Source organism: Tursiops truncatus, chromosome 5, assembly GCF_011762595.2.
Source record: "Tursiops truncatus isolate mTurTru1 chromosome 5, mTurTru1.mat.Y, whole genome shotgun sequence".
NCBI lineage: Eukaryota > Metazoa > Chordata > Mammalia > Artiodactyla > Delphinidae > Tursiops > Tursiops truncatus.
In genome coordinates, this window is record NC_047038.1 from 130,398,679 (window position 1) to 130,412,880 (window position 14,202).

The 14,202-nt window shown below is 43.4% G+C and overlaps 1 protein-coding gene across 9 annotated transcripts in view; it reads left to right on the forward strand.

The window, feature by feature from the left end:
• Positions 1-10,514, forward strand: part of ABCG2 (ATP binding cassette subfamily G member 2 (JR blood group)) — a 132,724-nt gene extending 122,210 nt beyond the window's left edge. For 8 of the 9 annotated variants that reach the window (XM_033857396.2, XM_073805593.1, XM_073805594.1 and 5 more), the window contains 6 exons: positions 2,334-2,423; positions 3,541-3,665; positions 5,250-5,404; positions 7,562-7,651; positions 8,492-8,574; positions 10,307-10,514. In XM_033857396.2, coding sequence (XP_033713287.1) covers positions 2,334-2,423; positions 3,541-3,665; positions 5,250-5,404; positions 7,562-7,651; positions 8,492-8,574; positions 10,307-10,454 — 691 coding nt within the window. In that variant the 3' untranslated portion in view covers positions 10,455-10,514. The remainder of the gene's footprint in view (positions 1-2,333; positions 2,424-3,540; positions 3,666-5,249; positions 5,405-7,561; positions 7,652-8,491; positions 8,575-10,306) is intronic. The other variant, XR_012332183.1, reaches the window with a different exon arrangement.
• The last annotated feature ends 3,688 nt before the right edge of the window (positions 10,515-14,202 follow it).

Below are 14,202 nucleotides of genomic sequence, written 5' to 3' on the forward strand. Positions count from 1 at the left end.
GAATTTAAGACAGGAACTGGAAATCTAGTCATTAAAGCTCTTGGTAGAAGAATCCAGAGAAATTTAGAAGAGTGTTAACTGTTTCTTCAAGTGTTTTCTGGAAAAATAGAGCTTTGGAGCTATTTTAATTTGTATTTTTGACTTAAGCTTACTGCCACTTTTTATCATTTGAAATTGCCCTGGAGGCCAGTGTGGTTTGGTTCTCTTATCGTGGGAATGAATTATTCCAGGGAGATGCTCTCTTTGTTCTTTCTCTAACCTGTATAATGATGTGTGGAATATGAGCTTCTTTGACCTAACAACTACCTTACAGAGTTGTGGAGATAGCGAAACAAATAAATGTATATTGAGGGAAGAGATATTTTAAGAATATTTGCATCAATAAGCAGATATTACAGACATGAATTACCACCTTGAAAAGAACTAGAATACATTAAATTCTTTAACAATAAAATCTGTTTAGTGTAAAATAAATTATCTTATGATTTAGGAGGAATTTCACTATGTACTAGTTCAAAATCTTTATGAACGTTATTGTACCGTTAGATGTAACACTTAACAAATTGAGCTGAATTGTTGCCATGTCCTGTGTTTCTGAAATTAGCTTTTATGTTGATATTAGGCTTATTTGTGTGCAGAAAGTAGCATAGTTGCTTGCATTATAGGCCTGGCTTTTTTCCATTTATTTATTGTATAAACATTTACTTATTTACTTATTTATTTGGCTGCGTCGGGTCTTAGTTGTGGCATGCGGGATCTTTAGTTGCGGTGCACGGACTCTTCATTGTGGTGCATGGGCTTCCCTCGAGTTGTGGTGTGCAGGTTCCAGAGCACACGGGCTCAGTAGTTACAGTGCACGAGCTTCTCTTTAGTTGTGGTGCGTGGGCTCCAGGGCACGCGGGCCCAGTAGTTGCAGCGCACAAACTTAGTTGCCCTGAGACATGTGGGATCTTAGTTCCTCGACCAGGGATTGAACCCGCGTCCCCTGCACTGGCAGGCGGATTCTTAACCACTGTGCCACCAGGGAAGTCCCTAAACATTTACTTTTAAAACAGCCTGTTCCTTAAGTTCTTTATTTTGGGAGGAGGGAGTGTTAAAACCAATTACTGAGTGTCTGTGGACTCTTTTTTTTAGAGGGTTGTACACTTGGGTTTACATTTTTAAAAATTCTCTTATTTGTGTGTCATTTAAGTGATGTGCTGCCTCATCTCTTTTCGTTTCAACTCACATCCTCAATGTCAATTAAATCATTAGGTTAGGAAGGAAAGCCCAACAGTGTTTCAGGACTGTGGGCATGCTTTCATGAAATTCATATTTCTGTCGAAGTGTAGATTAACTGAGTACTTTCCTTTTTAAACTTCAGTTATTTTACTGAGAGAGAAGCATTAATAGTCTTCCTTTTCTCATAGGTGCACAAATTAGTTTTTCCTTTATGAGCATTATTTTGGGGTGTTTTTTTTTTTTGAGCCCGTTGGAAAGAAACCCCATTGGCAGTGGGTGGTCAAGGAGACTATCAAGGCTGTGCTGGTGGTGGTGAGGCGGATGTGTACAATAAGATGTCCCTCCACAGTCTTTCATTTTGCCTCGTCGTAGTTTCTGCTTTACTCCACTTTTGAAGAAGTGGCTAATAGCGGCTTTTAACCTTTGCAAGCTGTATTTGGCTCCCTGTTTCTCTGTTCACACATTAGGAGCTGCAGTTGGCATTTTGTTAGTTAAAATCCAGGGTGATGGTATTTTTATGGCCTATGTAATTGTCAGCTTGGCTGCCATAGACGGGGCCAAAGACCCACAGACTGGGTGGCTTGAACCACAGAAATTCACTTCTCGCAGTTCTGGGAATCAGGTTGCCAGCATGGTCGGGTTCTGAAGAGGGCCCTCTTCTGATTTGCTGCCTTCTGGCTGTGTCCTTGCATGGCAGAGAGCAAGCTCTGATGTCTCTCCCTTTTCTCCTAAGGGCACTAATCCATTGCGAGGGCCCTACCCTCATGACCTCGTCTGAACCGGACCACCTCCCAAAGTCACCATCTCTAAATGCCGTCACGCTGAGGGTTAGGGCTTCGGCACAGGAATTTGGGGAGCACGCAATTCAGTCCGTAGCAAACTGGGTCATGAATTGCAAACTGTGCTATATGGAGTCCCAGGGGTATCATTGTGGAGACACAGGGGTGAGGGAGTGACCTGATGGGGCTCATGCTTCCCTCTCAGTTTCAACCAGAAGAGTCGTTTGTTTAATGTGTTAAGATATCATTCGAGGGAAGAGTTTTGCAGGTAGGAAAAGGACCTAAGAATGTTTAATTGACTGCAGTGCTTTCGTTCCCTCTCTCTCATCGCAGAGCCGGGGTACTCTTCTTCCTGACCACCAACCAGTGTTTCAGCAGTGTGTCGGCCGTGGAGCTCCTGGTGGTCGAGAAGAAGCTCTTTATGTGAGTAGGTCTCTGTTTCAGGAAGGGGGCTGCTGGTCAAACTGGTCATATCCAGAATCAGGCCATGGCTTTGTTCTTGGGGATTACCAGTGTTCTCTCAGAGGCTGGGAGGAGAATCACGAGCACATGGGGCCTGATACCAAGGGAAAAAGGAGTTTCGAGTTCAGGGCCTAGCCCGCGAATCCACTGCTGCAGAGGAAGCAGGGAATAAAGCGGCTGAAAAGGAAGAAGTCATGATGACTGTCACAAGGAAAGCTTGAGGGGCTTGGTAGAGAGAAGGTAGTGAGCTGAACAGTAAATTCAAGTTGAGGAGTAAAGTTGACCAAGGATGTAGACCAAGCCCTCAGTGGAAGGGAGAACGGAAGGGCCAGAGGACAGCCTTAAAATAAAGGTGGGCTGTTTTGTTTCTTGTTTTTTTCCAAGTTGGAAGAGATTTGCGTGTTTACATGTTGCATAAAGGAATCATTAGAGAGGGGAAGAATGAAGATCTTGGTGGAATAGTTTGGATTTACAAGGAAGAGGAGGGATCTAGAACTTCAGAGGGAAGAAAAGAGGATTTGAGAGCTGACAGGGGTGTGTGGTGGGCAGGCATGATCATGGAAAGAAGTACCGTTTTCTTTTGTTTATCATGATAGTGGAAGAAGTAAAAACAGATTAGTGACCCAAAGCTGCATTTGAGGCTCGGAGAATAGCAACACCACCTTCTTCATAATTAGAAGCAGGGAAAAAGAAAAGCCTCTGTGACCGCTGAGATCCGCTTCAGACATGCTGGCCTTCAAGGAGAGCCACTGTCGGAAGAGAGGGAGGCGATGCAGGACCCGTCCCCCTGGCGTGTGTGTTAGGAGGGCGAACTGGCCGGCATTTGGAGGGAGTTACGCAATGAGAAGAGTGGTCACTGCACAGAGCCTTGGGGGGTGATGTCCCAGGGGAGGCGCACACGTGAGATGCGCCTGGCGCTGACGGGGATGAAGGGTGGTGGGTTAGCCTCGAGGACGTGGAAGCTGTAGTTCTTAGATCCAGGGTGGCAGCAGAAATAGGTATAGCCAAGTGGTCTAATCTTCTGGCCTTTGCCTTCTTCAACTAACGTAGGATGTGTGATGTGAATTTTTGTTTTTAGACATGAATATATCAGTGGATATTACAGAGTGTCATCTTACTTCTTTGGAAAACTGTTATCTGATTTACTCCCCATGAGGATGTTACCAAGTATTATATTTACTAGTATAACATACTTCCTGTTAGGTAAGCCGTGAAACGAAAGGTATGTGTTTTTAGTCTTGGATGTGAGGGGACTTTTTGCAGGCGTGCTTTGGTTCTCAGAACTGGAAATCAAGTCCTGAGATAAGGAAGCATCTGTTCATTACGTATGCTCTGGAATAACTCTTCTCTGAGGAGATTTTTGCAAGACTTTTTCCAGAGTAATTTTAAAACTATTTATAAAACTATATTTTATAAACAGAGATACTCTGTGTCATATACAAACATGGAAATAATTCCTAAAACTATTTGACACTATGTTGGAGGAGCTGGAGCTGGGATATTTATTACTTATCTATTTATATTTTTATATGTGTGTGTGTGTGTGTGTGTGTGTGTGTGTGTGTATGAAGATAATGAAAGATAGTGACTTCTGGTAATAAAAATATTTGTTCGATAGATGTAGACAGATTGATTTTTTTATGCCTTGTGTTTAGACTACACCCCAGGCTCATTGTATCAGAATTTCCATATATTTCTCACATACACACGCACCAGAAATATTTCTTTTCTGACAAAGCACTATTCATTGAGTGTAAAATTCCATTTTACAAATAAGAGGTGTGTCGTAAAGAATTAGGCATAGATCCTACATCCTCAGACTCCTAACTGGTGTTCTTATGGCTGTTCCAAAATCTTCAGATTTTTGTATGACCCACAGTAGGAGCCTATTTTCGTTGACAGAGCAGTTTTATGAAACTTAATTTAACCCCGTCCTCAGTCCCAGAGTTACAGGGTGATTTGTCTTGGGAGACTTGGATTATGGACACGTCCCCCAGATTTTAAAACCACTGGGAAGGCGTGTAATCCTGACCTTCCCAGTATCTTCACTAATACATTTACAACAAACAGTGAGTAATGTGGTGATGTCTAGGTAAAATGAATGTGGTCTTGGCAAGTTTCCTTCTTAGAAGAGAAGGCAGTAGAATGCTGGCCAGTTGTGTTGCCTGCAGCTCTCCACCTCAGGCACTCAGAAATGGTTAATAATTACAAATAAAGAAGCATGAGTGGTACGTGGAAAAGTGCTTATGCAGTGAGCCTGTAAAAGAAAACTGCAGGACTTCCACGGCGGCGCAGTGGTTAAGAATCCACCTGCCGATGCAGGAGACACAGGTTCGATCCCTGGTCTGGGAAGATCCCACATGCCATGGAGCAACTAAGTCCGTGCACCACAAGTACTGAGCCCGTGCACCACAACTACTGAAGCCTGCACACCTAAAGCCCGTGCTCCGCAACAAGAGAAGCCACTGCAATGAGAGGCCCGTGCACTGCAACCAAGAGTAGCCCCCGCTCGCCGCAACTAGAGGAAGCCTGCGTGCAGCAACGAAGATGCAACACAGCCAAAAATAAAATAAATAAATTTTTTTAAAAAAAGAAAACTGCATATAGCATATAGCTTCCTACAGTTATATCGGGGGGAACAATGAAAGTGGTGACCCAGGGTGGTTGGATAGAGGATGGACTTTTTTCCATCTGATACTAGTTTCTCAAAATATTATAGTGTTATTTGCACAATAACAATACACCCTGACGTAGACAGTTGGATTAACCCCCTCTTTGCTCCCTAAGGATTGAAACCACAGGTGGAGGCCTTCTTCGTCATGATGTTTACCCTGATGATGGTGGCTTATTCAGCCAGTTCAATGGCACTGGCCATAGCAGCAGGTCAGAGCGTGGTATCCATAGCAACGCTTCTCATGACCATCTCTTTTGTGTTTATGATGGTGAGTATGAACTGTGCTTCCCTGAGACGTAATTATTTCCCTTTGTTCTCCCCCCGGATTCACCTATCCTGTAAAACCTGCTTGAGGATTCTGTAAATCCTTTTGCTTTAAGGAGGCCGTATATTGAAGTATAGTTTATATCATTAGAGAACGTACCAGCTTTTTCTTCACCTTACCCAGCCTTTTTTGCTACTGTTCTAAGATAGTTGTTATGACCTTAGTTAACATGTTGTTACCGATGTGCTTTAAAAAGATGCCTCTTGGTGACATATCGTGAAAGCTTGATCGACTGGAACTTTAAAAACCAGAAAAATTTTGATTTTTCAAATTTAAAAAAATTGTAGAAATGACAGGCTCATTGTTTGACTTCCCTGCTGGTGTGAGAGAACTGCTGGCTTGTTTAACTGGCTGCTGAGATGGTTTGGTTGGAGGAACTACTCTCCAAGCAAGGGAGGAACTTAGTTCCATGAAAGCAGCAGCATGTGGCATGGGCCTATCTTGTGTCCCTCCAGTATTTTGAAAAGGAGTGTTTTAAAAATACTGAACAATTCCAGTACTAGGTCCCTTCCTTTCTGGGTTCCTGACATTCCTTTATGTCAATATATTTCTGTTTACCTTTTTTAAACAGCTATTTAATCCTAACCTCACGTGGCCCTACGTTTTTTTAAATTAATTAATTAAGTTTTGGCTGCATTGGGTCTTTGTCGCTGTGTGCAGGCTTTCTCTAGTTGCGGCGAGTGGGGGCTACTCTTCATTGCAGTGCGCAGGCTTCTCATTGAGGTGGCTTCTCTTGTTGTGGAGCACGGGCTCCAGGTGCGGCAGGCTTCAGTAGTTGTGGCACGCAGGCTCAGTAGTTGTGGCTCGCGGGCTGTAGAGCGCAGGCTCAGTAGTTGTGGCACATGGGCTTAGTTGCTCCGCGGCATGTGGGATCTTCCCGGACCAGGGCTCGAACCTGTGTCTCCTGCATTGGCAGGCGGATTCTTAACCACTGCGCCACCAGGGAAGTCCCCACAGCCCTACATTTTGCACGCACAAAGGTGATTCAATAGGTGAAGGGCACCAGTTATCACATTTCCCCACTAACATCAAGTAAACAGGAATGTGTAGCCTATTTACTTAATCCACAATGCCCTTTCTGCTAGAGTAGCAGTACCTGTCTTTAAAAGGTAGGTAATTAGCACCAACTCTTGTCAAAGTTGAATTCTTCCATTTCTGAGTTTGAAAAGTACCAGTCTAAACAGTATTGAGAAAGTGATCAATTTTATGTGTATTTTCTATAATGTCATCTAATAAATAAGATGTTCTTCAAATATAAAAATGTTTCATTTGATATATTAGATGCTTTGATTTGTTTTTATTTAAGGGTTTGTGTATAGAACTTTATAAACCAGTCATAAGACCGTATTTTACTCAGAGATGCTGTCTTATGTATTGAGCACTTGGTTAAGTCAAGTTTAAAACTATGTAGTCACAACAGGAACACTGTCATTGTTATGCCCGTCCCAGCATGCCTTGTGCCAGTTAGGAGATGTTTTACGTGAACCTCTTCTCATGTAGCCATCTCTTGCTGGAGCAGACCCTCCTGGAGTTTCCATTGTAATACTGCTTTTTGGTAGCTTTAAATGAAGGTATTGACCATATTTTATGCTGTGCTTTACCATATTATGCTGTGTACCAGTTCCAGTCTTTGGGTTATTTTAAGCATGCATTTTGAACCCAAAATTATTCCTAAAGTCACACAGAGATAGAATGCAAACCCTTGTAAATATTACTGTGTTAATGGAAATAGGGGCATGAGGCGCTCAGGATATGTTCGGGTGTGTTTATTGGTGGGAACATATAGTTGGTTGTATCATTAGAGCAGTCAGTACTTACTGACCTTCCACTGTGTGCAGTTACAGAGAAAGTAAAAGCCTCAACAATTAAAAATCTTCCAGTTAACTAAAATGTACATCGTTATTCCTTTAGAACCCTAAACAGCCTCGGCTCTAGAGAGATACACATATACAAAGAGGACAAGGTAAGTCTTCAGAGTAGTGGAAGGGATTTCAAGGCAGAAGTGTTCACAAGGCCGTCGGGGACTTAAGGAGGGTATTTGCTAGAATTCTTCATGAAATCACTCCACCAGTTCTGATTCTTGGTACTTGTTTTTTGTAGATATTTTCAGGGCTGTTGGTAAATCTCAGAACCGTTGTGCCTTGGCTCTCATGGCTTCAGTACTTCAGCATTCCTCGATATGGCTTTGCGGTATGTTCTCCTTGTCTGTCGCTTTGACTGGTTCATTGTGCCCATTGCTGGGAACAACCAGAGTAAAGCCCAAGCATCTCATGTCCCCAGCCACGGGCTGTGCAAGTTTTAGGACAATGAAGGAGAGCTTCCTGTTAAGCCTTGGGTCACCTTGATAATCACCTGGGGTTTCTCCAGTCGCCCTGTTGTTTAAGGGAGGTGAAGGATGGGGAGATAACTCAGAGTAAAGGACAAAGATTACTAATTGATATAAAAAAATACAGTGTTTCAGTTCATTAAAGAAATTAATGAGAGGATGGGAGCCTAGAATACATTTTTTTATTTTTTTGCGGTACGTGGGCCTCTCACTGTTGTGGCCCCTCCCGTTGCGGAGCACAGGCTCCGAACGCGCAGGCTCAGCGGCCATGGCTCACGGGCCCAGCCGCTCCGCGGCACGTGGGATCTTCCCGGACCGGGACAGGAATCCGTGTCCCCTGCATCGGCAGGCGGACTCTCAGCCACTGCGCCACCAGGGAAGCCCCCACTGTATCATTTTAATTATAGTGTTTATGGGGTTATAAAATTGGGGAGAGAAGAAGGAAAGAACTGTGGGATAATATAGCCAGAGATCTCTCCTCTTGGCTTTTGTATTAGAGCCAGAATCCCAACCCTTGGCCTCTTGATTGCCAGGAAAAATAATTTTACTTACTTTGGTGTGACAAAGACTGTGAACATGAAGCTTGGTTTGTTTTTAGAAATAGCAACAGAGATTAAACTCAGAGGATGTGATTGTGATAATTCTTTGGAAACTTTCTGAAATTTAAAACTATTTTCCTTGCCCTGTTCCCACTTGTGTTACAGGCTTTGCAGCATAATGAATTTTTGGGACAAAACTTCTGCCCAGGACTCAATGTAACAACAAACACTACCTGTAGCTATGCAATGTGAGTTTGCGTTCAGTGTCTTAATGGGTTTGCTTACTGTTGTGGTGTGATGCAGAAACACCACTGGGCTTAGAGCTGGGGAGTCCTTTCAGGGACACTGACTTCTCTGAGCCTGGATGTTCTCATCTATAAAGTGGGTTGTACGCTAATGCACGTGAAAGTGCTCTACAACTCCTAGGTATTCTATTACGGTCAAAATCGTATTTCAGTTGGAGAAATGTTTCTTATGTGTTACTTGTTTGTTTGGGGCACTTTGAAAAGATCCTTCTGCAGTTTGGATTGTGGGTTTGAGTTTTTACTTTTTAGAACATTTGAGTTTGAAGTGAGCTGCTTTGATATTTGTAGCACGGCCTTAACAGTATCAGAACTGTACGGATTATACGAAGTGTACGCCATGAACTTACAATTCCTGTGAGCTCAACCCATGGCAGTAAGAGCTGAAAGGGCAGCAGGAGTTGGGGAGAGTGAACATTTTCCTGCACAGTCCTGACTCATGCCTCTTCCTCCTGCAGTTAGGAGACAACATGAAATCAAAGTCTGCACAGGTTTTTTTTGTTTCTTTTTTTAACTGACTTGGAATACTCCCTATTAAAGGATGTCTCCTCTAAAGAAAGAACCACATATTTCAGTGAGCAGAGAAGGAAATCCCATTTTTTGTATAATAAACAAAAATGCAGAATTTAATCCAATTAGACGTGTTGTTTTAAAATTGAGCAACACTTTCCTTTTCAGTGATGGCTGTTAATGGTGTGATGTTGATACATTGATTAATGAGAGGAAAGAGAATGCTGGTAGCCTAACTCTCATGAATATTCAAGTAGAACAGAAGTAATTCTTAATAATAGGACAAATTGCTATTTAGAAGTATTGCCAGAAAACCTCTGTGAAGAGAAGCTTTCTTCATCCTGCCCACTCCCTTTCTTTTGGTCTGGGTATAACTTTTTTTTTTTTTAACTGCCAAATTCCAAGAGTTGCACAAAAATGGTACCAGGCGATAGTTACGCTTGTGCCGGGTATTTTTAGTACCAGGTCCTTTTCGAATCTGTGTCAGGGCTACTCCATCCTGCTCTGCTCCAGCCCCACTAAGGCTTTTTCCCTGGTTTTAGAACTCGCAGCCTGTGTTTCTTTCGTACGGCTGATCTGTGGGTAATAAGCTCTATAAAGAGCTTTGATCATCTTTGTAAGGGCCGTAGATACCATCTGCTGAAGCTGAGACTTTCCCCATCAGGTGTTTAGTGAAAAATTCCTTGATGAATGTTTCTGCCCTTTGAGGAGAGCAGCATCGTAGACTTGGAAACAAGTGAACTCGGGGAGGCTGGCAACTTGGTTCAAAGTACGAGTCTGTAAATTTCGCCAAGTTCCTTAAACTTTAGTCTCCTCACCTTTTAAATTTGGGTTGTTTTAGGGATTACCTAAACTATCATAGGCTTCACAGTATCTAGCAGAATCTAGCAGTAAGCACTCAACGACTGTTTTCTGTATATTTTTACGATGCATATGGCTGACCTGTGGGCCCCCGTCACATCCCAATAAAACAGAATTATAAAGCTAAAACACACAGACACCCACCCACCCACCAAAAAACCCTCCCAAACTGTTTTCTGTTATAAACGAAGGGATGGGTATTTAAGACGTGGTAACCTGTAGGCTTTTTAAAGGAACAGTGAATATATTGAGTGAAGTTTGACAGATGCTAAGAATGAAGTCATATTCTTTTTCTGTTGAATTTCAGATGTACTGGCGAAGAATTTCTGGAAAGCCAGGGCATCGATCTCTCACCTTGGGGCCTGTGGAGGAATCACGTGGCCTTGGCATGCATGATCGTGATCTTCCTTACAATTGCCTACCTGAAACTGTTATTCCTTAAAAAATTCTCCTAAGTTCCTCTTTAACTTACATGATTTACCCCACATTAAAAAGGGAGCACCTTGATTTCAGTATTCACTGACTTTTTGGTTGTCTTCTTTTCACTTGCCATCATACTGTTTTTCAGCAAGGATTATTTTCAACAGAAACATTTATAGAAATTACAGTGAACCTGAATTATACTTGAAAGAACCCAAGTCATAAACTAGTGACATTATGTACCACATATTAGTTCATCTAGTCAGACAGTAACCACGGGGAAGAAACCTCGTTTAATTTACTGACCTTAAAAAAATCGAGTTCTAGAAACTTGTGACAAGTTACTAATATTTCTGGTATTGGTTTTTTCCTCCCCTTTAAAATGAATAGCTTCAATATTATATGAATCTATGATCTTCCATTATTTAATAAATAATAAATACATTGATGATGCAGTAGACGTATGAAATCCAAACCTTGTTGGCAAAACCCAGTGTCATTTGTGGGGTAAAAAAGCCATTATGATAGAAAAAGCTTTTTTTTTTTTTTAAAGAAGATGTTGGGGGTAGGAATTTATTAATTTATTTATTTATTTTTGCTGTGTTGCGTCTTCGTTTCTGTGCGAGGGCTTTCTCTAGTTGTGGCAAGCGGGGGCCACTCTTCACCGCGGTGCGCGGGCCTCTCACTATCGTGGCCTCTCTTGTTGCGGAGCACAGGCTCCAGATGCGCAGGCTCAGTAGTTGCGGTTCACGGACCTAGTTGCTCCGCGGCATGTGGGATCCTCCCAGACCAGGGCTCGAACCCGTGTCCCCTGTATGGGCAGGCAGATTCTCAAACACTGCGCCACCAGGGAAGCCCTATAGAAAACGCTTTGATGAGCCTTCTAATGTTGTTAAAACTTACTGAAGTTTCCCTCGAGTGGAATTAGAATATCTCAGGGTTCTCAGCTGGGTTTTGGACTACAGGTGTAGAGGGCCAGGCGTCTGGTGACTTACCCTCCTGGGGGGCAGTTCAGTGGTTTGTGATCTCGGTGTGCATGATAATCTCTTGAGGAATTTTGCTCCAATACAGACGTCTGGGCTCCGCGAGCCGCACTGCATTATGGTCTCCAGGGCTACTTGCATAAAGAACTGTCCACGGCAGGATTGGTGATTTCTATGATCCTTCCCAGCTCTGAAAATTTTAGACTTATGATAGAATAACTGGGCTTATACAGGCTTTTCCCTTCCTTACATATACATCTCATTTACTTGCACATCTTCTTTTCATTCTGACCTTTCCCAGTAATAGGGAAGTGTTTTTTTTTTTTTTTTTTTTTTTTTTTTTTTTTTTTTTTTTTGCGGTACACGGGCCTCTCACTGTTGTGGCCTCTCCCATTGCGGGGCACAGGCTCCGGACGCGCAGGCTCAGCGGCCATGGCTCACGGGCCCAGCCGCTCCGCGGCATGTGGGATCCTCCCGGACCGGGGCACGAACCCGCGTCCCCTGCATCGGCAGGCGGACTCTCAACCGCTGCGCCACCAGGGAAGCCCTAGGGAAGTGTTTTTAAACTTTTTTACTGAAGGGTAACATAGGGAAAAGTACAATCCAGTGAGGAGGAACACACCTGTGCAACCAACAGTGTCAAGAAATAGGACATGACCAGTGCACAGAAGCCCCCCCACCGAGCTCCCCTTCCAATACTGCTTCCTCTCTTCTGAGTTATTTTTGAAATGACACTTGTATACTCCCCTCTGTTGCTATTATCAGAACATCACTGCAGCTCACTTTTGTGTTCCTGTGTGTATAGATACATCCTTAATTAAGCCTCCCACTCCCATTAATAAACTATTCATTTTGGAATAATTTTAGATTTATTAGAAGAGTTGCAAAAATTATGCAGAAAGTTCCTGTATACCCTTTGCCCAGCTTCCTTTAATGTTAACATTTTATGTACCATGATGCATGTCAAAACTGAGAAATTGGGACTTCCCTGGCAGTCCAGTGGTTAAGACTCCGCCCTTCCAATGCAGGGGTGTGGGTTCGATCCCTGGTTGAGGAACTAAGATCTCACATGCCATGGGACGCGGCCTAAAAAAAAACAAAAGTAGAAACTAAGAAGTAGGGACTTCCCTGATGGCGCAGTGGTTAAGAATCTGCCTGCCAGTGCAGGGGACACGGGTTCGATCCCTGCTCCAGGAAGATCTCACATGCCACGCAGCAACTAACCCCGTGTGCCACAACTACTGAGCCTGTGCTCTAGAGCCCACGTGCCACAACTACTGAGCCCGTGAGCCACAGCTACTGAGCTCAAGAGCCACAACTACTGAAGCCCACGTGCCTAGAGCCCATGTGCCACAAGAAGAGAAGCCACTGCAATGAGAAGCCCGCGCACCCAACAAAGAGTAGCCCCCGCTCGCCGCAACTAGAGAAAGCCCGTGAGCAGCAACGAAGACCCAACGCAGCCAATAAATAAATAAATATTTTAAAAAATAGTTTTTTTTAAAAAAAGACCATCTGGCATCCATGGAAGGAAGAAAGGAAGGAAAGACTTATTTTTTTTCCCCCTGTTGACTTAGAATCTCTGAGGAGTGGAACTGGAAATCCAGGTGATTCTTTGGGAAATACTGAGGGTTGTAATAAGGAGTTAAGACCATTTAACGTACATTTCTTATGATTCGATCTTGATCCAGTCACAACTGTGCAACAGTTGTGTTCAAAGCCATCTATTTTGTATCCACCTAAATATCAGAATCACATTTAGAACTAAGTGAGCGCGTTAACATCACCGGATCTCCAAACCTTTTTTAACCTGCAGAATCATTCTTATACCCGGCAACCCCACAGAACAGCCTTTCAGTCATGACGGTTGAAAGCGGTGTTGCTCGGATCCAAGTGAGGATGTGGCCTCTTGGTTTGGCCCCGTTTCTTTGCCAGGCAGGAAAGCTGAGGCATTGTCTCAGTGATTGAAAGGCTTGACTGTGTAGTTTGGAAAATCTCAAGCTGTCTCATCTTCATTTTGCAGATGAGGAAACTTGGGTTTCAGAGACTGTGACTAGCCAAATACTCTGTGACAGGTTATTTCCTTGCTGAGATCTGGAACGTACTGCAGTAGTACCTGTGCCCAATCTGTGGGAGTCACTTTTGTAAACATGTGCAGAAGCCAGGATGGGGACAGTGGCTTCAATATAAGCTAGAAAGTGGTACCTAAAAGAAGTTCAGGATCTGTGACGTGAATACAGGGTCTGTTTATCTCTACAGTTAGGTAAAAGTTCCCCCACTTCCCACTTTGTCATTCTCCATTTCCCAGGCCTGTGGACTTGATTAACTTACTCTGTATCTTTCTTATCCACAAAATAGGGATCCTCATAGGATCTGCCTCCACAGAGGTGTGAAGATTAAATAAGGTCATGCATGTGGTGCATGTAAAGTGGCTAGAAGCACCTGCCTCATAGGATGCGCTCCGTACATCTTAGCAATTACTGTTACATCCCACAGGACATCACAGTGGTTACTGGCATCGTGCCAGTTCATGCATGACCCCCTTGGCAGGGACTGGAGTAGTGCCGTCCTCCAGGATCGTCCTGGGCATCAAACCAGGGCTTGTGGGCCAAATCCAGCCCACTGCCTATTTTTTGTAAATAAAACTTTACTGGAACGTAGCTATGCTCATGCCCGTTTGTATGATCTGTGGCTGCTTTTGCACCACGATGGCAAAGTAGTTGCAACAGAGACCATTACGGCCCGTAAAGCCTAAAATATTCACTATCGGGCCTTTTATGGAAAGTTTGCAGAGCCTCGCATT